Source organism: Colobus angolensis, unplaced genomic scaffold (genome assembly GCF_000951035.1).
Source record: "Colobus angolensis palliatus isolate OR3802 unplaced genomic scaffold, Cang.pa_1.0 Scaffold16, whole genome shotgun sequence".
Lineage (NCBI taxonomy): Eukaryota > Metazoa > Chordata > Mammalia > Primates > Cercopithecidae > Colobus > Colobus angolensis.
Window position 1 is genome coordinate 6,338,428 of NW_012114710.1, and position 25,055 is coordinate 6,363,482.

The 25,055-nt window shown below is 38.9% G+C and overlaps 1 protein-coding gene across 1 annotated transcript in view; it reads right to left on the bottom strand.

The window, feature by feature from the left end:
- NECAB1 (N-terminal EF-hand calcium binding protein 1) overlaps positions 1-23,645 on the bottom strand; it is a 170,464-nt gene extending 146,819 nt beyond the window's left edge. The window contains exons 1-2 of the mRNA XM_011937068.1: positions 23,228-23,645; positions 13,565-13,589 (exon numbers count right to left, since the gene is read on the bottom strand). Of these exons, the coding sequence (XP_011792458.1) occupies positions 13,565-13,589; positions 23,228-23,629 (427 nt within the window). The 5' untranslated portion in view covers positions 23,630-23,645. The remainder of the gene's footprint in view (positions 1-13,564; positions 13,590-23,227) is intronic.
- Between the last annotated feature and the right edge of the window lie 1,410 nt (positions 23,646-25,055).

Genomic DNA, 25,055 nt, shown 5'->3' on the forward strand with positions numbered 1-25,055 from the left:
GTTCAGGGAATCCCAGAATAGAATGCAGAATGTGACAAAACAATTTAACTCTATTAGGAATGTACAAAACAATCTCACTGGAGAGATTGAGGGAAAGTGGTGCTAACCTAAGTAACTCTGGAAAATAGTGAAGTCTATAAGCTAAAGGCAAAAGAAAATGTATATAAGACTGTGCTGTAGTTGATGTTGTTTTCCATAGGGTATGAGTTAAACATTCTGATACTAGTACACATGTAGACTGGGATTAAACAATTATGTAAATAGGTGGCTGAGGCTAGGAGCCAGTTTTCTGACTATTGGAGTAAGAGGATATAGACAAGCAAAGAGAGAAGTCTAGAATGATCCATGTGGTAATGGATTCGAGTCTGAGACATTAATATAAACTCATGTTTAGCTCAGTATAGGTACTCATAGGTACAGAAATATTTATAGATATGTGCATACACATGGGTCAGTATACACATATGTATTTCCTTGCTTCTTAGTTGAGAGGGCTTAGAAGCAATGAAGACACATCAGTAATAATCAGCACAATTTTCCAGACCTTGGTTTCTAATAACATTTTCTGACAAAAAAGACCTGAGTTCCTCAGAGAAATAATTTTTTCCAGACTGGAGTAGAGATTATCTAAGATGAGCCTGAAGCATCTGTTAATACCAGAATGTAAAAACTCCCTCACCCATAATTATGAGGGTATGTCAAAGGAACATAGGAGTCAACTAAAGGAGCTCCCAAGGCCAAAGTGGGAAAATTTGAACAATAAAACAAATTGAGTAATATTGGATTATAATCCAAAGTATACAATAAATATCCATGTGTCCATAATGTTGTGAATAAATATTAAATAAATAAATAAGAGAATAGACAAATCTCCCACGCAAAAGGATTCTAAATAATTAATACAGATATTCAGACATCAAAGAGGTAGAGCATAACTCCCCTCTCCTTGGCTAGGTATAGTGACTTTCCTACAGAGAAAAGTATGAAAAGAGTTGAAAGAGTAAACTTTCCAGTGGAGAAAGCTGACAAACGCTACCTCAGCCAGGTGATCAATGTCAACATCAGCATCCTAAATCATACTGATCATATATATCCTTGATATGATATAATGGCATTTTACCTTTGTGGTCTTTCTCTCTCAAACACATATTTCCAGTCTAATTAAGAGAAAAACATCAGACAAATCCCAAATGAAGTGCGTGCTACAAAATAGCAGACCTAGTACTCCCTGAAACCTGTCAAGATTATTGAATCAAAGAAAGTCTGAGAAACTGTTTCAACCAAGAGGAACTTAAGGAGACATAATGACCGAATGCAGTTTCAGTATCTTTGATGTGATCCTGGAACAGAAAAAGGACATTAGACAAAAACTAAAAAATCTGAATAAAGTGTGGATTTTAGTTGACAAATAATTTATCAACATTGATTTATCAATTACAACAAATGTACCACACTAATTAATTATAGAGTGGTTAATAACAAGGGAAACTTGGTTTCGGGTTATATAGGAACTCTGTACACGAGCTTCACAACTTTTCTGTAAATCTAAAACTTTTAAAATAAAAACTGTTTTGAAAAATTAGTTTGGGATACCAAGGCAGAAGGATCACTTGGGGCAAGGAGTTTAAGACCAGCCTGGGCAACACAGTGAGACCCTGTCTCTACAAAAAAAAAAATTTAAATTAGCTGGGTGTGCTGGTGTGCACCTATAGTGCTAGTTACTCACTAGGCTGACAGGGAGGATCACTTGAACCTAGGAATTCAAGGTTACAGTGAGCTATGATTACATCACTTGCACTCCAGCCTGGGTGACAGAGTGAGACCTTGTCTCTAAAATAGTAATAATAATGTAATATAATAATTATGTAGCATTAAAATATTTTAACATATTAAAATATATTAAAAGCTGACTATGTTATCAACATGGCAAAATTAGTTATATTTATTCATATTAGATCTTGAAAGATAACATATATTTAACTCAGTAATCGACTCAACAGATTCAGTTTCTTAACTCTAGACATTCTACCCTGGCTCCATGTATTTTACAGATTATTTGGAGAAATGAAATTCGTTTCATTTGTCACTGCTTATAAAAGTAAGTATATTTTGACCTGTTACCTTGTGAGGCACTTTTAGTCTAAATTTTATTGACTATAATCATTACAATAATTTCTTGACGTAGTTTCATCTTTTTATTTGTCTTTTCAGTAGGGGAAGGAAACTGAAGTACGACAAGGTTAAATGATTCAGATGAGGTCCCGGAAAGCATGTCTCCCAAGACACATTCCTGGAAGCAGGTCATTAAAGCTGCTCTCAGTTTAAAATCAACCAAATGCACAGATATCAGGTAGAAAAATGAATAATTCAGTCAAATGCTTGGTTCTTTACTGACTTGACATCAAATATTTAGATACTTTTTGGGGAAAGCTCATTTGTTACATCAAAATATTTTTGTCACTTGGAATTTTGCTGGGAAAATGAAAAAAAAAACTGTCTTCATTCTGAGGGAATGAATGTGTATTAGTTTTCGTGGCTAGAAAAAATGCTCTTAATTTAGTGAAAGAAATCCGTTTAATGTCATTTCCATGGAGAATTAACAATAACATTTTATGTGAGCCTAGGAGAAAAGCAACAAAAAAAACACTTCTGTTTACTCAGGCTTTCGTAGAATGACAGATGAAACATTTGTCCGAGGAATATTTAGTTTGTAGCGGATGTAGATTCAAAATTAGCAATGTGAAAAATACTCCATTTGTAGACAAATTTCACTGGTAAATGAAAACTAAATATTTTAACACAGGCATTAGAGGTAGAAAGAGGTACAATACATAATCAAATTGCTTGTATTTCCCCTCCTCTATACCTGCATTCTCACTGGATAATCACTGCTTTTTCAGCTAGTTTACTCTCAAAAAGAGGCACATCTGTTAATTTTGCCTGGTCAACATCTATTCTTTCTTCTTTTTGTAGAAACACTGATTTTTGCTTGCGAGATCATCTGCTCTCTCTCCCACTCTATTTGAGGTGCACCCTCTCTGGGGGTGTGTGTATAATCTAAGCCTAGAAAACCACTTCAACCAATCCCTCCGTTATTGCTTCAAGGATGGGCATGTGACTAGTTGATAAATCAGAGAAAATCTTGAGATTTTTGCTAAAATTAATGTAAAGGAGAAATTCTCTCTTTATTCTGACCTGTTGAACTGGTGGGATGGGTTCTAGGTACTATCTCACCACCCCTGGTAAGAAAGCCTACCTGAAAGGAAGACCAGCCAGACACAAACCAAAATTGAGATGTAGAGACAAGAAAGGAGATAGACAAAGAGAGTAATTTCTGAATACCTACATAAAGCTGTACTCAAAGCTTTACCATTTGGGGTTTTTTTCAATTATAGGAGCCAATTATTTCCCAATTTTACCTTAACCAATCTGAATTAGGTTTTTGTCACTTAAACTGAATTGGTCCTAATGGATAATCATCTTTCTTTTTTGCTGGCTATCTGAATTTTTACTCATCTTTGGAGATGTTTTGAGGACAATGAGTCCATAAGCCTTCCTAGGCCATCCTATCCCAGAAACCTCTTCCTCCTCAGAACTCTAATGCATTACGGTGTTTTCTCACTCATTTGGCTTAGTGATGCCTCTTGCATTGTAAACGCATTGAAAATTATTGATGCTTCATGTGCTGTGGCTCATCTCTATAGCAGAGTTGTGCTGTTGATGTTGATGTCAAAAATTAATCAATTTTCACCAGGTGCAGTGGCTCACGCCTGTAATCCCAGCACTTTGGGAGGCCAAGCCAGGTGGATCACGAGGGCAGGAGATCGAGACCATCCTGGCGAACAGGATGAAACCCCATCTGTACTAAAAATACAAAAAATTAGCCTGGCATGCTGGCACGCGCCTGAAGTCCCAGCTACTTGGGAGGCTGAGGCAGGAGAATCTCTTGAACCCCGGAGGTGGAGGTTGTGGTGAGCCGAGATTGCACCACTGCACTCCAGCCTGGGCAACAGAGCAAAACTCTGTCTCAAAAAAAGAAAAAAGAGAAAAACATTCAATTTTCTCTGTGTACATGACTCATCTATCAAGAAGATGCTCAGCTCCCAGAGGACAATGTTGTCCCCAACCACCATGCCCTTACACCACCTCAGATCCCTAAGAGTTTAGAGTTTATTGACTACATTTTCTCAAATCCATGTGCAAAGATCAAAGATGAGTTCTGTTTATTACACAGTATATAATTTGTCCTAGTAACATAAAATCTTGTAAGGGCTCAGTTTTTTATACTCTGCCTTCCTTAGTTCACAAGTGAAGAGATCATATCTTTAGGACCTATAAGAAATTAGTGAAGGTAAAGGGGAACTGACATGTTTTGATTACTCACAATATTCTAAACAACATCTTTGGGACTTTACATATATTTACTTGGTTTTTCCTTCCCAGTAGCCCTGCAAATTCTTATTATTCCTATTTTCAAAAAATGAGGAAATGAACTCAGAGAGGTTAATGAATTAGTCTAAGATCACATCCTAGTAAATGTATACTAAAGTATATGTATTCTTTTGTCTTTGTATTCCCAACATCCAGCACAGTCTCTGGCATTTAAAGGGCACTCACAAAATATTAAGCAAATAAAGGAATGAGTGAATGAACAAATAGCAGATTAAAGTTCCAACTCTCCATCATACCATGCCACCTTAAAACAGGAACATAGCCAAAATAATTTCAAAAATGTTTGTCATTTTTTAAAATTACACTGAATCATTTAGGATTCTCCATGTGAAAATATTGGTATTTCTAGATTTCAACAACATAATTCTGCTACAGAGATGAGCCACAGCAAATGAAGCATCCTACTTAAGTGCTAAGACTTTTGGGTTAGAAGAAAATCTGGATACAAATCCTGTTTACTCACTCCATGCCATTGGATGAGTTGCCTATGTCTCAGATTACTCATAAATAAAATTGGGACAATGACAGTATCTTCCTTGCAATATCGTTATAAGGATTAAATAAAATTATGCCTAACACAGCATAATAATCTTTTAATAAGATTATTTATTGTTATTACTCTAATATTTTCTTGTAAAGTCTAAACCAATATTCTCATGGCCATAAAAAGTTGGTAACATACAGGCTATTACATTTTTCAGGTATTTTTAACAACTTAGGTGTGATTTTGAATATTAAGAAAGACACAGAAATATCACTTATTACTAGATCAACAAATATTCACTGGAGAACTCTCATAACTAAAAGTGACCAATATTACAACAAAATCAAGCTTTTCACATGTAGGACACTTTCATAACCATGAAGAAGTTAATATCCTCATCATCCATCTAGTTACTCAAGTCAGAAACTGGAAATCTGAAACATACACAATCTTGCATATGTACACATCAGTAAATACCTTCATCTCTCTTATTTAACACTTCCAAATAATTACCAAGTCTGCTAATTATATATCCAAAAGTATCAAATGCGTTTTCTTATCTCTATCACCTTTGCCACTGATTTTCTGAAGTCTTCAATAGCTCTAATATGGAAATTTTTGCTGTATGCCAAATGCCAGATTAAGGAGGCTTTAACGAGAGTTGAAGATTTGGAAATAGCAAGAAGTGACTAGGTTTTGAAGATGTTTTGATAGTAAAGCCAACAGGGCCTGCTAATAGATTGGATGTGGAATTACTAGAGTTAAAGAGAAGAGTTATGGAAGCCTTTGAAACTTTTGGATGGAGCAAGGGTTGCTTAGTGGTTCCTGTCCTGAGATGGAGACACATCTAGAGGGGCAAATCAGGCGTCTGGGCACAAAGCACCAACTCCAAGACACACGAGAATTTCAGCTAGGATTATTGGTTTGCAAACAATAAGAAAAGCTGAATGACCAGGGCAAAGGCAGAACAAACACTAGGGCAGCTCTGGGGTCTTAGTAAGGTGGTCACGGACAGACCTCTGGGCACTGCCATGTGAAAAATTCAGCACCAGGATATTGTGATTCACAGTCCGGCCAAATAAGAACAAGAATTAGGATGAAAAGGCTGGGCGCAGTGGCTCACGCCTGTAATCCAAGCACTTTGGGAGGCTGATGTGGGCAGATCGTGAGGTTAGGAGTTTGAGACCAGCCTGACCAGCATGGTTAAACCCTGTCTCTACTAAAAATACAAAAAATTAGCCAGGCGTGGTAACACACACCTGTAGTCCCAGGTACTCAGGAGCCCGAGGCAGGAGAATTGCTTGAACCCGGCAGGTGGAGGTTGCAGTGAGCCGAGGTCGTGCCACTGCACTCCAGCCTGGGTGACAGAGTGAGTCTCCATCTCTAAATAAATAAATAAATAAATAGTATGAAAAAATGGAAATAGATAACACTTATTAAGAACTTCCTAAGGGCCAGGCACCTTTCCAAGAATTTCTGTGTATGATCTATTTAATTTTCCAACAAGTCTGTGAGAGACGCATTGCCTTTATTTCCATTTCACAGGTGGGGAAATTAAGTTACCCAAATTGCACAGTAAGTGGAATGGGGATTTGAGTCCAGGTAATCTGACTGCAAAATCATACATAAACTTAACTATTATGCTACATATCTCTGGGATCTAGATGGAGCAGAGTAGACGTTTAAATTGCAGGAACAGAAAAGAAAGGAAGGTTGGGATGACTACCACAGATCCCCATTACAGAAAGCACTTAAGGTAGAAGCCACATTTTGGGATAAGTCTATGCTGTGTGCCCTCCAGGATCTGGTATTGGAGCAGGACCTGATTTTTGAGCCTCTGACAGCCCATGGGAACCATTTTGTGGGCTCAGGAAAGTGAATCTAAATTTTCTGTTTGTTTCTTCTGTGGCAGCTTATAAACGCAGCTATGTAAAGATAAGAATTTTCCGTTTTCTGCTTTTAGCAGAAAAGTAACACATTTATGGGTGTGAAAGTGCTTTGCATTTTAGAAAAAAAAGTCATACTATGAAAATAGAAAATTTGTTTTCCTTTATTTTATTAAAAATATCATTGCAGTCAGAACTTGCACTCCTGGGTTTCTCCCACATATTTTACAGTGGTGGAGGAGCCATTTCTTTCAAGAAGGTCATTGTGAGGGCATTTTTTTTTTTAAATGAGTCATTTCTAATAGACTTTGCTTTAACTTTCGAGCTGCTAGATGTGTAGTTGAGGCATCTGCATGTACCTGAGAGTTAACATATGAGTACAGAGCTATGTGAGAACTCCACTAAGCTATAAGCTACCTGATTCTTAGTTTCATCATTTTCCCAAAAATGTTTGCAAAAAGTATGAGGAATTATGGAATACAAACCAGCCTTATGCCAATGTTCCTCATTTCTAGGGCCCAGCCCTTAATCTTTCCATTTTATTTGGGGCTAGGAGCCCTGATTAGAAGATAAGAGGGTCTGGAGAGCCCAGAGCAGGGTGGTGATGCTTGACTGAGTGGCTCACATCAAAGGACAGCCTTATTCCCAAGTGCAAAAGACAGAATCACAGAGCTCTGCGGGACTCTGACGTGTTGCTAGGTGATGACCCAGCCTTTATTGGAAATACTCATACATACCGAAACTTTGTTCCAGCTTCTACTCAAGGTCATATTTTTACATGTTAACAGAGTAAACCAAACCTTAGGTGACCAGTTTGGAAAGACTCTTACCAATTCTTACAGTGCTTATAATCAATTCCATGATCATAATCCAACGAAGTCTTTAAAGTATCTCTAAATACACAAATACGACGTCATATATTCTTAGGCTAGGATTTTCATTGCCAATATTATTTTCTAGAGGTGTATTAGTCATTCATTCATAATTCAGACTACCAAGGAAGCATCAAATGCATTAAATCAATTAAACTACCACATATTGGAGCGCCAGAACATCATATTCAAGATGTATACAAATTCAGGCTCTAACTATATTTCTATATTTGTAGTCTGAAATACATACATAGGTGCATATACAACAAAGTGAAAAAAAAATCACCAAATATGAAGTGAGATGGGCCTGGGTTCACTCATCTGGTGCTACTGTTAACACACAATGTAACCTGGAGGAAGTTATCTAACATCTCTGAGCTTCATTTCCTTCACTTAAAAAATAGGGAAAATAATAAAAATAGCAAAAAATACTGAGCAATTATCACTATGTGCGAGATCAGGATAAGTGTTTCAGAGGCATAATCTCATTTAATTCTCAAAGCAATTTTATGAGAAGTAATATTATCCTTCCTTTGCAGATGTGGAAACTGAGGCACAGGGAAGTTGAGCAACTTGCTCAAGGTCATAAAGCTAGAAGGAGGCGCAGCCAAGCATGGGCTTGTTTGACCTCAAAGCCTACGTTCTCGCCACTGCTCTAAACTGCTTATTCTGTTGGCTTGTCATAATGATTGAAGACAATGTACATAAATCACAGAGGGTAAGACTCAGCTCGTAATATGTCCTCCATACATTTTAGCGAACATTATTAATAAACAACAGATAAATCAGTGCTTGGTTTGATTAAATTATATATGATTGTATTTCTTCAGTGAAATTGTTGGTTATGCATTTCTTACAAATAATTCACGAATATTTATGAACGTCTGTGTTGCAGCAGGCATTTTGCTCACCATGGGGGCATGTGAAACAGGCACTATCTCTGCCCTCACAAATTTAATATGTGCAGGTTGCTGGATTGGACTAAAGGCCTGAGGAGAACTATAACAATCTCCTAAAGGGAACAGTGATTAAACAGGGATCAATTGTGCCACCCACATAGCCTTCCTACTTACTGATCACAGATGGTAGCAGATCTTAGCAAGTATAAATCAACAATAGGAATTCAATGGTGCTATTCACTACTATGAAGCTTTTCATTTTGCCTCTTACTAAGATTTCAAAGATATTCTTGCCCCCACACACAAAAACAAATACTGTGCAATCTCACTTATATGTGGAATCTGAAAAAGTTGAACTCGTAGAAGCAGAGAGTACAATAGTGGGTGCCATGGGCTGGGGGTGGAGGAAATGGAAGATGATCATCAAGGGTACAAACTTTCAGTTATAAGATGAACAAGTTCTGGGGCTCTAATGTACATGATGGGTGGTGATGAATGTTTTCATTAATTTGATTATTGTAAGCATTACACAATGTATACATTTATCGAATCATCGTATAATATACCTTGAATATATTTGACCTTTATTTCTCAATTAAATATTTTAAAATAAAATATATTTAAATTTGAAAAATATTTTTTCAAATTGTATAAATACCCATGTATCATTTCCATTTTCATTCAACCCTTAATAAGCTTTCTCAGAAGTTTTACATTTCTAAAAACTTGAATTTGGGGCTCTTTGGTTCAAAGCGCTAGTGTCTCTCCTAAGCAATCCTATTCTGAGGCCTATCTTTATGTTTAGGATCCTAGCCTATGATTTTATAAAAACAACCAACCAAAAAAATCTCTCCAAGATGCCATTATTATAGCTAATTGCTAATGTGTATCCCTCCCACACCGCCCAATTTATCCAGCAGCTTCTCTTTTTTGTCAGATGTCAGATAGATCCCAAAAGCTAAATCTGTCCTCTGGGCAGGCGAACAATTATACTGCCTATTGCCTCTTCTTCCTTTCGTTATTCTGTCATCAATTATGCTGTCCACAAGGGATTCTATCACATGAGGGTCTGTTAGCAAGAGCTCAAATACATGTAGCAGCTGTCTATTTGCAAATACAGAATGCCATGAACACATGGTACAGAAGGATGCTTACTTTTATATGCTTGTATCTTCTAATTTACATTAGATTATCCATTATCCTTTTCCCTTTCAAATGCTCCATATATAGTAAATAGCTTTATTTTTCTTTTCTACTAAACTCCACTGCAATAGAAATAACTAAAATGTTAAAAAGTATCTCAGATAGCCAAATCATCACAGCACAAAAAACAGCTCAAGCTTTCAGTAGCAGTAGAGATAATATTAATCAAAAGCAGCAGAATGAGCAAGTGTTTAGTTGTTACTACATTCCAGGCACTTCCCTGGCAACTTTACGGATAGTTCCTCATTTATTATTCATAATTACCACATGACATGGTAGATGTCATTATCTATGCTCTTTATAAGGTTCCTAGGTGACATACTTGTGGTTTAAACCCAAATCTGCCTGACTCTGCCTCCCTCCAACTTTACACTGAGAATGAGGGAGAAGAGAAAGGTGGGATGAAAGGCAGGGGGAAAAGTGGACAGAGAGAAGAGAGAGGAATAATGGAGCAGAACATCTTCAATTCTTTTTTATTTTAATTTTTATCATACATTTACAAATTATAGTTGTATTTATTTATGGGATACAAAGTGATGTTATGATTTTTGAATACAATGTGGAAAGATTAAGCTAATTAATGTCTCTATCACCTCAAATATTTGCGATTTCTTGGTGACGAGAACATTAGAAGAAATTTACTCTCAGTGATACTAAAATGTACAGAACTCAATGATTAGCTATATTCACTATGCTGTGCAACTGATCTCAAAAAAAAAAAATTAAACTTATTCCTCCTGAGACTTTGTACCCTTCAACTATTACCTCCCTACTCCTTTCACTCCCCAGCCTCTATAGCCACCATTCTACCCCTTGCTTCTATGAGTTCAATTGTTTCAGGCTCCACATATAAGTGAGAACATGTGGTATTTGTCTTTCTGTGTTTGGCTAACTTCACTTAGCATAATGGTCTTCAATTCCATTCATGTTGTCACAAAAGACAGAATTTCTTCTTTCTTTATATATACTGTATTTTCTTCATAATTCATTAAACAAACGTCTATTGAGCACCTAGTACTGGCTGCGCATACCATCTACTTGTAACACAAGTTCCTTGCCTTAGAGAGGCATGTTTAGCTTAGAGAGGCATGTTTGGCTTAGAGAAGTACAATCTCCAGCCAACAAGCAGTCTCCACCTTAAGGACAATAATCAATATGTGCCAAAGTGCTGAGAGCACAGGGAGAGGGTGGGGCTCTGTCGAGGGAACTGGGGGAGGTTTCCCAGATAAGGTGCCTTTGAGCAGGAACGTAAGCAAAGCGTGAGTGTTCTCAAGCTGACTGAGGGTGGAAAATTATAGGAGGCGGAGGTCACAGCAGGGTGACATAGCAGGGTGTCAGATGGAGGGTGCCCGGGGGACTGAGTGCTTCAGCAGCTGCAGAGGAGGATACATGTGGAAGATTTTGAGAGGTAAGAGCAGAAAGGCAGGTAGTCTAACAGCACATTGGGATGGACATTAGGAGAGGTGGTAAGGAGGGCAGAGGAGGGGGCAGGTGAGGAAATATGAGACATGAGTCTGCCAGTGCAAGTGACTTCATGTAGCATGGTATTTGAGGTTATCATAAGTCGTTGAATCACGTGCAATGTTTTGTTCAGTGCTTTTTATTCTGACTGTGGATTATGCTAATTTTGATGGAAAGAAGAGAAATACATACAAAGGTAAAGGTAGACCTAAATCAGAGCTTTGGGGTCTAGGAAATGAAAGTATAGCAGGCCGGGCACGGTGGCTCATGCCTGTAATCCCAGCACTTTGTGAGACCGAGGCAGGTGGATCACGAGGTAAGGAGATCGAGACAATCCTGGCTAATACGGTAAAACCCCATCTCTACTAAAAATACAAAAAATAAGCCGGGCATGGTGGTGGGCGCCTGTAGTCCCAGTTACTCGGGAGGCTGAGGCAGGAGAATGGCTTGAACCCAGGAGGTGGAGCTTGCAGTGTCCCGAGATCATCATGCCAGTGCACTCCAGCCTGGGCTACAGAGCAAGACTCCGTCTTAAAAACAAAAAATCAAACAAACAGAAAAAGAAAGTATAGCCTGAGAAAGCTAGGAGCTTGGGTGGAGAGGGAGCAAAAGCATTTCTGAACTGGAGACAGATACTGAAATACAAGGCAGGTGGCATAGAGACAGGTGGGCTATTCAATTGTACACCAGGCATCCCTGGGGCTGGGTATCAGGCAAAAGATCAAAGGATGAGATGAGAAGACAAAATGATGCCATCATTATTTCTGTCTTTAAAAGTAATCAAATGGGCCAGGCGCAGTGGCCCACACTTGTAATCCCAGCACTTTGGGAAACTGAGGAGGGCCAATCACTTGAGGTTAGGAGTTTGAGACCAGCCTGGCCAACATGGTGAAACACTGTCCCTACTAAAAATACAAAAATTAGCTGGGCATGGTGGCTTGTGCCTGTGTTCCCAGCTACTCGGGAGGCTGAGGCAGAAGAATTGCTTGAACCCAGGAGACAGAGGTTACAGTAAGCCGATATCCCACCACTGTACTCCAGCCTGGGTGACAGAGCAAGACTCTGTCTCAAAAAAAAAAAAAAAAGAAAAAGAAAAAGAAAAAGAAAAAGAAAAAGAAAAACCAAAAACTAAAACTAAAAACAAAACGATGAAATGCTTCAAGTGGGAACAAAAAGCACATTTGAACTGACAATATATCAATCACCACAACACAGTCTGAGAAAATATTTTGATGGCCAACCACAATAAAATATGATTGGGACTTGGGATGCTATTACATTGTTCCTTGGATTAATAATCTTCTTTTGTGTAGAAAGGTGTGTCTTGTCAGTCAAATTTTTCTTGATCTGCCTGCTTAAGGGTAAAACAGACCACAACATATGTCTTTAAACTGTCAGATCTGGACTCTTTCTGTAATCTCTCCCCATAGATAAGAAATGGGATTTCAAAAAAGGGAAAGAACCCTCTGTATCCTAAATTTGTCAATAAATTCTTATCAATAATATACCTCTACCATAGTGCTTATAATATAGCAGCAAAAACAAACAAACAAAAAAACCAAACAAAAAAAAACACAAGTTTTTATTTGTTGTTCTCTGGGACAAAGTTTCTAGTGGAATAATAGAGTCAAAAGATACTGCTTATGACAACTTATAATTAGACGTTGTACAGTCATCATTAAATCAACAGAGCAAGTTTTTACTTCAAGGTTGCCATCTCCTACTTCTCTGTTGCTATAGATTATCATTTCCAGTGCATACTCTTCAAATGGGAAAGCAGTGGCCAGGAACAATGGGGTAGAGATAAAGCTGGCAATGCAGGTTTCCAGGCAGCCCTCCAGGAGTGCAGTAAAATCCCCAAGGCCACGATAAAGTTCAGTGTGGAGAGTCCAGACTTGGGTGTCATACAGACCTGGGGTCCAGTCTCAGTTTTTTATCTTAATAATTCTAAGACATAATATGCACAAAGCACTTGGCCCAATGCCTGGCACACAGTAGACACTCAATGAATAGAAGCTGTTATTGCCACAAAATTATTTTTTGAAGCATGAAAAGGAAAAGCCAGAGTCCAAGTATGGCAGAGCTTCTCACTTCAAAGGCATAAACATTCCTTTCAAATGTAAATCCCTCTGCCAACTTCTTATGAATATTTAGGGTCTAAGACTTATCTAAAATGATCACTAGTACAATAAGGTAGTATTTTATATGTCATTTTCCAGGACTGCTCCCTTTTTCTTTATTATTATTTATATGATAATATAAAACGTAAGAGATTAATAAATAGAAACTATAGATTTTTGGTCTTACCATTTTTGTCTGCTCTCCTCAGTATCTGTAAAGGAAAAGCAAAAATTTTATCACCATTTTAAATAAATATTGCAGTGAACATCACACTTACACAATTTATTCATAATTAAATAAAATACATTCTAATTTTAAGTAAAGGTTTCCCAATTGAGATCTTTCTTTATAATATCTAAAACCTGAAAAAGACCCAAATGTCCACGGATGGACAAACCATGAATGGACAAACCAACTGTGGTACAGCCATACAATAGAATACTACTGAGCAATAAAAATGAATGAGCTATTGATACATACAACAACTTGGATAGAACCAAAACATAATTAGGCTGAGTAGAAAACCTAGATGCAAAATAATACCTACTTATAATTTAATTTCTATAAAATTCTTAAAAATGCAAACTAGGGACAGAAAGCAGATTAAGGTTCCTAGGAACGGGCAGGGCAGGGAATGGTGGATTATAAGAGGATGTGAGAAAACTTTTGCAGGTGATAGAGATAGTTATTATCTTGAATGTGGTAATGGTTTCATATATGTTAAAACTCATCAAGTTTACACTTTACATATGTGCACATTAATGTAAGTCACTCATACCTCAATAAAACTGGGATTCAACAAAACATAAAAGAAAAATAACACATCATGGGTAAAGAGTAACCCACATGTCTATGCTATATCTACTTTATTTATACTTTATTAATCATATTATCTTGGATGTATTTTAAATTGTCTTGATGTATAAGAACTATTTGGCCATCCGGTATCCATTACTCTTTAGTAACGATTTCTAATGTTCTTCTGGAAAGTCAACCTTTCCTACATGCTTGGCCTAGGTGCTCCAGTGCTGGGCAGGGCACTTATGCCTGACAAACATGGTGTCATATGCCTCTGGTCATGGGACTGCTCAGGCATGAGCATATTAGGGCCAGTGAATGATAGGCCATGGTTTTGCTTGAGTGTTTAGGAGAGAGACATATTCTACCTTCTGCTGACTTTGAACCTGGGAACATATAGGCAACGCACTGCTGTCATTCATTTTGTTATTGGATACATTGTAAGTTGAATTGTGTCCTCCAAAGCCAAATGTTGAAATCCTAATGCTAAGTATCCGTTAATGTAATAGGGTTTGGGAGGAAAAGCCCTTGATAAAATCCAACATTCCTTCATGATAAAAACTTTGAACAAACTAGGCATGGAAGGAACATACCTTAAAATAATAAGAGCCATCTATGCCAAACCCACAGCCAACATCATACTGAACAGGCAAAAGCTGGAAGCATCTCCTTGAATGCTAGAACTAGAACTGGAACTGGAACAAGACAAGGACGCCCACTCTCACCACTCCTATTCAACACAGTACTGGAAGTCCTTGCCAGAGCAATCAGGCAAGAGAAAGAAATAAAAGGCATCCAAATAGCAAAATAAGAAGCCAAATGATCTCTCTTCACTGATGGTAGAATCCTATACCTAGAAAACTCAAAGACTCCACCAAAAGTCTCCTGGGACTGATAAATGTCTTCAATAAAGTTTCAGAGTACAAAATAAAGGTACAAAAATCAGTAGCATTTCTATGCAGCAATAACATTCAAGCTGAGAGCCAAATCCAGAATGCAATCCCACTTACAATAGCTACACAAAAAATAAAATACCTAGGGATATATTTAACCAAAGAAGTGAAAGACTTCCACAAGGAGAACTACAAAATACTGCTGAAAGAAATCATAGATGACAGAAACAAATGGAAAAACATTCCATGCTCATGAATTGGAAGAATCAATATTGTTAAAATGGCCATACTACCCAAAGCAATGTACACATTCAATATTAATCCTATCAAACTACCAGTGTCATTTTTTACAGAATTAGAAAAAACTGTTCTAAAATTCACATAGAATGAAAACAGAGCCTGAATAGCCAAAGCAATTCTAAACAAAAAGAACAAAACTGGAGGCATCACATTACCTGACTTCAAATTATACAATAAGGTGGCAGTGGACAAAATAGCATGGTACTGGTACAAAAAACAGATACAATAATGAAACAGAATAGAGAACCCAGCAATAAAGCTGTACACTTAGTCATCTGATCTTCAACAAAATCAACAAAAATAAATAATGGTGAAAGGATTCTCTATTCAATAAATGGTGCTGGGATAGCTAGTAGGTCATATGCAAAAGAATGAAACTGAAGCACTATCTAATACTACAGACAAAAATTAACTCAAGATGGATTAAAAATTTAGATATAAGACCTCACAATATAAAAATCCTGTAAGAAAACCTAGAAAATATCATTCTTTACATTGAGAAAAAAATTTGCCTTGAGAAAAAATTTACGACTAAGTTCTCAAAAGCAATTGCAACAAAAACAAAAATTGACAAGTGGGACCTAATTAAACTAAAGAGCTAGAGCACAGGAAAATAAACTATCAATAGAGTAAACAGAGAATCTAAAGAATGGGAGAAAATATTCACCAACTATGCATTCAACATAGTACTAATATACAGAATCTGTAAAAATCTTATTTCAAAAAACAAAAAAGAATCCCATTAAGAGGTGGGCAAAAGACATGAACAGACACTTCTCAAAAGAAGACATACAAGTGGCCAAAAAAGTATGAAAAAACGCTCAACATCACTAATCATCAGAGAAATGCAAATCAAAACCACAATATGCTATCATCTCACACCAGTCAGAATGGCTATTATCAGAAAGTCAAAAAAATACAACCAGATGCTGGAGCTGCTGCAGAGAAAAGGGAATGCTTATACACAGTTGGTGGGGATGTAAATTAGTTTAACCTGTGGAAAGCAGTTTGGCGCTTTCTCAGAGAACTTAAAACAGAACTGCCATTTGACTCTGCAATCCCATTACTGGGTATATATCCAAAAGTAAACAAATCATTGTCCCAAAAAGACACATGGCACTTGTATGTTCATTGCAGCATTATTCACAATAGCAAAAATGCTAAATCAATGTAAGTGCCCATCAGTGGTCAACTGGATAAAGAAAATGTGGTACATATACATCATGGAATACTACACAGCCATAAAAAAAGTACAAGATCATGTCCTTTGCAGCGACATGGATGCAACTGGAGGTCATTATCCTGAGTGAATTAATGCAGAAGCAGCAAACCAAACACTGCATAGTCTTACTTATAAGTGGGAGCTAAACACTGGGTACACATGAACATAAAGATGGCAGCAACACACACTGGGGACAAGGGTTGAAAAACTAACTGTTGAGTATTATGCTCACTGCCTGGGTGATGGAATCATTTGTACCCCAGATCTCACCATCATGCAATATACCCATGTAACAAATCTGCAGATATTCCCCCTGAATCTAAAATAAAACTTTAAGTTATAAAAAGAAAAGAAATAGGGTTAAGATAAAATATAACTGGATTGGGTGGTCCCTAAGTCCAATGACTGGGGATCTTACAAGGAGAGAAATTCAGAGTTGCAGAGATAGAGGACAGAGACCATGTGATCAAAGAGGCAGGTATTGGTGTGGTGCAGCTGAAAGCCAAGGATGCCAAAGTACTGACAGGTGCCATCAGAAGTAAGAGAGGAAGCATGATACAGCTCCCCCTCTGGAGCCTTCCCAGGGAGCATTATCCTGCTAGCAGCTTGATTTCGCCCTTCTCACCTCCAGAACCGTGGAGAGTACATTCTATTGTGGTAGTTTGTTACAACAGCCATAGGAAATTAATACAATACATAACCTGGAAAGAACCAACACCCAGGAAAGTAGTGTTCAGAGACTTAGAGAAAATGGGTCCAGATGGCACTCCCTGAGTCTCTGATTAAGTAATCTTGATTAAATGATCTCTGCTTTTTCATTACAGGAGCCAATACATTTTTTAAAAAAAATCTCAGAACAGTTTGCATTATTTTTTCTGCTAGCTGCAATGAAGTTAGCCCTGATAGGTATGCTAATAGAAAATAATCTGGATAATATACTACAGCGCTATGTTATATACAGTACCAAAGAGGATGCCCCACTAGCACACTGCAAAGACAAACTTTAATTACTTGGAAGGGGCCCTTGAGGATGATTTTTTTCTCTAAGTAACTTGTAGTCATAGTTAAATAACCAGAGCTATTCTTATATTTAGAACGTCACTTCTTGCTGGCCAGCTTGAAACATGAGCAATCGTTTTTATTCCCAAGTTGTCTGTTTTACTGCTTTCTACTATAAAAACATTATCTTCCTTTCATTCTGCCGACTTCACGGAAATGAGGTATAGATAAATCTAATCATTGCCACAATGTGTTTTAAGATACTAGTATTACTATTAAAGATCTCACCCATGAAACTTTTTCAGCAACAGGTAGGTATCATCACCTAGACTTGCATGCAGAAGAAGAGGGTCCTCCTTTTTTACTAAATTGATGTAATTACTGCAGGACAGCTGCTTTCAATTGTAAGAGCTATGCTTAAAGCAAAATGAGACCCAGATTCTTTTTCCTCCATAGAGTTAATTGCTAGAGGGGATTTTGAGGATTCATTCCCTGATCACAACTAGCTTCTTCCTGTCTTCTGCAACCATGGAGCCCCAGCTGAGAGTCAGGGAGACATAAAACACATCCTATTTCTTACTTTTGATTCATTCTAAGATTCTATTTCAAGCTGTATTTTGTCCTCAGGAATTCAAAGTAACTAGAAAAGGATAATCACACACCACAGAGTTGGATCCAGGACTTCTGTTCATTTCATTTCATAAAGAACAATCTCAGCTAGCATTTAGCCTCTGAAAGATGAAATAAAAACAGCAGTTTTTGTTATTAAGACAGTTCTTGTAATTAAATATTAACAGAACTGTCTCTGTTGCAAATTTTGCCTCTGATCCCACAGACTAATGAAAAATATACTACAGATGAGAATCAAGTTCATTATGTTATGGTACCAGAATAATCTGTGTCAGCTGATCTTAAGGTTGCTACCACTGGATGGATGGTAAATAAATTTAAATACTATGGTCAGGCTTAAAATTTGAAGACAAGTAATACTGTGTTTTTGCTACAATTTAAAGATTATCAGATAGATTCTTTTACTTCAAAAATATTCTTTGATGACCTCAAGTAAAATTCCTTATTCATCACTTTGTTATTGAAGGCAGGTGTTAAAATGTAAATGTTGTCTTTGAAACATTAAAAAATGGACACAATCATCATTTACTGAACTAATATTTCTAAGTGCCTCCTACCAGGAATCAGGTTAAGATTTGATAATGAGGTGAAATAGTCCCTTTGTAGATTCCTGAGAAACTGGAATATAAGGCAGGGACTCAGGACTAAGCCAGAACATGGAGTCCCACCACACAGGATTGGCAGGAGTCTCTCCCACTAGAACGCATGGGGTCACCCAGGTGTCTCAATCATTAAACTACCTGGGGTCAGACGGGAGTCTCTCCCATTACCAGGGTGGGTGGACCCGGACTTCGAGCAGGTAGTTTTACTACCAGGCCACTGGTTGCCCTGAAACTGGATATGGGGAAGCAGGTACTGAAAGATGGATGGAGAGAAGGAATCAGCGCACATATTTTCATCTTCTCAATTTTGCCTACGGTAGGCCCAGTGTGGGAAAACAATTTTTAATGTATGATAAGAGTAAGACTAAGTGTTTTTTTAATAATTATTTTATTTTTTTTTAAGTTCCAGGGTGCGTACATGTGCAGAATGTTCAGGGTTGTTACATAGGTGAACGTGTGCCATGGTGGTTTGCTGCACCTATCCACCCATCACCTAGGTATTAAGCTCAGCATGTATTAAGTTTTTTTCCTAATTTCTGCTGGTTCCTATAACTACAAGAGTGACATTTGTCTTGCCAATGAGGGTAGACAATGATGGGATTAACTGCCATTCTCTGAACTGGACAATCTCATTCAAATGAGCAAGTGTGTGTGTGTGTGTGTGTGTGATGAGGTGAGATGGGAGGTATGTGGCTATCACAGAGTTCAGTCACAGAACCATTGCATCTGGAAGACTCGTTCTGTTTCAACAGTCCTCTATACATCTCACACATCATACAAATGAGCATATATGGGGCTTCAGAATTAAGCATCGTTGTGAAGAGAAACTATTTTTTGTTTTCACCAAGTTCCTGACCATCTATGCACTGTATCTTGCATTCAGAGTGTACAAGAGTGTGCGTGCTTAGATGAAGGAAGGAAGGGAAGACAAGTAGCCTTCACAATCTTCCACCTTCATTCCCACTTCAGCAGTGAAATTGGGGACAGTCACTTCCCTTCCAGTTAAAAATAAAAGGAAAACTGATGGGAAAGGAAGTGGCATTGGGTGGGTGAAGTTGCAACTAATTTCATTTGGGAATTTATCTTGCTTTTGGGGATGAGTTGAAGGTTTGTTTTTCTCCCTTTGCACAGTAGCAGAGTTGATTAATGTAATGACTCAAAAGAGGAGACACATGCTACATGGACTAGTATTCCAAACTAGAGTTCCTCTTCTGTTAGCTGGATTGCAGCAACCTGGGAAATGATAGTTCATTGGTGTAAAAGGAAAAGCAATAGTCATCCCCCGGTCCTCTGTGTTGCCAGGACCCAGTTGAGTCCCTCTCCTGTGGCTGGCAGGCATGCTGTGTGCAAATGCTCACTCCAGCCTCAATGCACTGGCATACTTTGGCACCAGTGCTAGGTTTTCTAAGCCTCCTGTCAGTATTCAAGAGTATTTATGATGAACCGATACTTAATTTTGTCATATTCTAGCAAGACAATTCTATAAATTAGATTCATGAAGAAATAGTCCCTGCATCAGTTTGTGAATTTAGCTACTGTTACTGTCATTTAATGCACTCAGTGTGGAACACTGAAATAACCATAATACTTCAAATTTATGCAACACTTTTTGCTTTGTTTCCATTTTCCAAACTATGAGCTCTTATTTCATACTCACAACAGCCTAAGAAAATATCATAGCCATTACTATTGCTGATTTGGAGAGAATACGGAAGGAAAAGCCAACAGTTGTGGCAAATCTATCTCTGATTTTCTTGTTAAAATCTGTCTCTAGTTTCTAACCAGCTGGTCATGTATATCATGTCATTAATAGTATTCTCAGTAGCAGTTTAAATCATTTCTTAAATGATTGATTATTCCAGTGACATTGCAATAAAAAGCACTGCAAATCAAAGTTTTCCTCAAATTTGGAAATTATCTGTGTGATACAGAAGACACACAGATAATTACCTGTTCCAGTTTGAAACAGGCAATATCTATCACTTATTTATTATAATATGAAGAGAATTTTAAAAGTAATCTTTCTTGATAGTGCCACTGGAATATATTAAATCTAATAAAATAAAGTGATGCATGTATATTTCACATTTTATTTTGCTAAAAGTGGTATGATCCAGAAATGAATAATTTGCAAATTCCTAAGTAACAAATCATTTTTTGCATCACATATTTCACCAGTGTTAGATTTTTCACAAAATAACTCAAAGAAAAGTGTAAACAAAATCTTTTCCATTCGAGACAAAATCCAATAGCAGATATTTTTGTAGACTCTAGCATTTTACTGACAAACAAGCATGTCAACACCTCTCACAGGGAATTGGTTTCATATTTTTATTTTTAAATCTCTGAAATATAAAAGGCAAGAGCACCCTATTCATAGACTACAAGTTCCTTTAGTACAGAGACCTGATGCTATTTGTTTACAGACTTGGAAACAATCATGCATGCATAATAAAAAATGAAATTTTAATTTTCTCTTCGAAAACATTGCAGTTGAATACTTAAGCAATGACTGGTGTATGAGTCAGGAGGATGACTTTCCATATGTATAGTTTTAATCCATTCATCTCCACAGTATCAGCAGGGTTTGTTAACTGCTTTTTAAAAACCACGAGGAAGCACTTGATCTCAATGGGGGACAGAGTGAAGATCAGGTCAGAATGAATGGAGGCCTCACCTGTCCCCTTTGAATCAACTCCATGGCCCCTTAATTGTCAGCCTCATAACTGACATGATTTCCAGGGCCCTGACTTTTCAGGCATGTTGTGGTGCCCTTCTCTTCTCCCAGCTTACATCCTCAAGGGTTTTATGGCTCTGAACAGCAAACTTGAATAAGATCAGCCTGTTAAGCCATGAGCACTAATAACACCGTCTGATTGACCCAAGCCAGGCAGAGATAAATGCTCATGAAGGATAAGGTACTTAACTATTTGATTGGGTGGCTGAATAGGAATGACCACACCTGAAATTTGGTGGGAAGGCGATGACCAGCTCAGAATGCCTGGATCTCCAATTGGAGCCACCAGGTGATAAGGGGTGAAGGCTGCCAGTACACACAGTTGAACCTCGCTTCTATCATTTGCCTTACAACAATTTGAATTGTTGTTAGGAGCTTCTTTCTCTAGAATTAAAAAGAATTCTAGCCAATCCATTCAAAATAAACTTGGGAGAGCGCCTCACATCCTCCTATCCTCTTTATCTCTACCTCACCATTATGACACTAATAATTTGATTTCCTCATATTTTCATCTCTCCACAAACAAATGTTATCTGGCTTCTGGCCCATCTCCCACTCATTTTGATTTTAATAAGAAAGGATAACTCAGAGAAGGGTAGAGGACAGAGCACATAGCACTCCTCCATGTCCTTTGACATTTTCTATCATGCCTAAACAAGAAGCAGCCAGAATTGTCCCCACTGAGCTAGGCACGACCTGGGGCGACAGCATGACAACTGAGGGGCTGGGAGAGCCCAGAGCCTGGCAAGTAGCTGAGAGAAACCCCAAAGCAGAGAAAAGAGATGGGCAACAGAGGGAAAAATACAGAGAAAAGAAACAGCAGGAAGGAGAGGAAAACAAAATTGACAAATAAATAAGAAATAAAAGTGCTGTAAAGATAGAAGCCACACTATACAGGAAAAAAAAAAACAGCACAGAAGGAAAATAAAGGATGTGATCAGATCAGAGTAATGAAGGCAGGCAGTCGATACTGAAGTGAGAAATAGGACCAAAGGGAAAACAGTCAAAAGCTAGAATTGATGGAGATGACAATAATAATTAGAACTTAGGAACAGAGAAGGAGAATATCAGGGAAGCAAAAGGGAAAATAGAAGAGGTGGCAGCGACAAAAAGAATCATTATGAAAATCATCTTTCCCACCGCTGTAGAAAGAAAAACAAGTATGTTCTAAGTAATTGTTTTCCGAGGGGGTGTGGGGGAGGATGATGAGGGCATCTCAATCTCTACTGCTTCCCTCGCTGGGTTGCTTGAGAGCATCCACGAGGGTGGAGGCTGCAAATAGGGCGCATTAGAGATGAGTTGGGACACTGTCCCCACCTCACCCCCTACACCTTGTGCCTCTTTAAAATGTCCTATGCACTCAAATGTCTGTTGTATTTGCAATAGCGTCTCTACGAAACCCAGCCTGTTGGAAAATCTAACTTTTGTAATTTTCTTAAGGGTGTTAAGCCACAAGCTGCAGGTCTGGGACAGCCCTAGCTGCAAGTTAAGGGACAGTCGTTCCTCCTGCATTTGCATCGGTGGTTTTCTGGAGGGAAAGGAGGTAGTTCGCCCCTGTGTTCTGGAGACAAAGCATTGGCTGGTCAGCACCTGAGCCGAACCCCTTCCTTTCGGGGGAAAAGAAAGATGCTGGGAAGCAACCGCCCAGCTCCTGCTGTCTGTACTTACGTCGAGGAAGATCGACATGCCCTTGGACAGGTGCAGAGCAGAGCTGAGCTCCTCCGAGGAGTTGTTGGAGGACGGCGATGTCTCCTGGGAATCCTCCATCCTCGGGAGCCCTGACTGCTGCGGGCGGAGCGGGGCTAGGCGGACGCACCGACTCTGGCAAGAGCGCGGCCGCAGCTGCTGCTTCGCCGCCGCCCGGCTCGGGATCCTGGTGGATGTTAGCTCCCGCGAGCGCCTCCCTCCGCGCTCCCTGCGCTCGGTGTCCCCCCTCCCTCCTTCGGCCTGCGCTCCCACGCGCTCCAACTCTCGCCTCCCCCTTCCCGCGGCTGACGGCGTCTGGATCCGTGTCATCCCCGCACTTAGCAACGAGCGGAGGGGAGCGGGCTCTGCCCCCGGCAGGGCCATCGACCACGGCTGGAGATAACCTGGGGGCCCCTGCCCGCCCCACGAGGGCCCCAAGTGCAGGGATGGAGGAGGGCGTCGGGACAGACAGAATGGACGAATGGCAAGGCGTTTATCCTGAGCAGCCAAAGAGCAAAGTAAGGACGCCCCCAGCCTCCCCCCAGAGTGGATGCCATAAGTAGGGAGGAAGTCAGAGAGGTTCTACCTACTTTAAGTTCCAGTGGCCTGTCTGCCTGACCCGCCCCCAAAGGCGGGGGCGGAGTTCATGGATACCAGCAAGTCAAGAGCAACTGGTGTGGTGTAGGGATTAAGCCATTCGGTGTTATCTTGCGCTGTAGGGACTTAATCTGTAAGCCTCACTTTTCCTCATCAGTAAAATGGTCACGCTGGTCTCACCCCAGAGGGTTCTGAGGCTTACCTGTGGCGGTGCTATGAACTCTACCTAGAGTAAGCTTCCTTAAAACGTTTGCTATGGGGCAAGGATTGTTAGGTGATGTTCAAACATGAAGTTTTCCAAAGTCACAATAAAGACGAAGTCCTTATCTGTGTTCAAACATTTAAACCAGGGTAATTATTCGGTATTTGAGGGCTTCTGCGAAGGCTGTAAAAATAGGAAGTTGACCACACCTTTTATCAGGAGAGAGATCCAGTTTATTGGGCATCTAAAATGTGTATCGGTTACAAACTTGAGCTGTCTGGGAGCAAGATAAGGCAAAAAAAGAAGGAACCTTTTCTAAACAAGACTCTGCCGCTACCAGTGAGGATCTAGATCTCCATTTTGTGGCCTTCGGAGAAAAGTAAACACGTTCTTTCTATAAGACAGGCCCACACACAACCAAATTGCTGATCAACATGTGAGTGTCTTAAAGGCATGTAAAATGTGCTAGGGGTTTCTTAGGAGAGACAGGTTACACGCTGGCTGTCCGGACCAATAAAAGCTTGATAAAAGAAGCGGTATATGAAACGGACCTTGCAAATCACCATACTTGATAGAAATAGAAGGAAAACACTTCCAGGCAGAAGGAAGACCGTAAGCAAAGCGTGGAACCAGGAAAGCACATGGAAGCTGGAAGTAGTCCACTGGGGATTACTGTAAACATACAGAATCCCCGATCCTACCTGGGCTTTCCAAATCCCAATACTAAAGTACTGTCTAGTCCAGGAATCCAAGTCCCCCTCACCCTAATGATTCATACACAGTTACTCTGTAGTAGGGTCAGGACTAGGGTGTGGCAAGTGAGGTCCCTTGAGCACAGAATCTAAGGAGACACTTGCTCTCAATCCCTATCCTGTGCTTGCATGATCCTGAGAGTGACTTTCTTTTTTTTTTTTATTTTTTATTTTTTTTTATTTTTTTTTTATTATACTTTAAGTTCTAGGGTACATGTGCATAAACAGTTACTCTGTAGTAGGGTCAGGACTAGGGTGT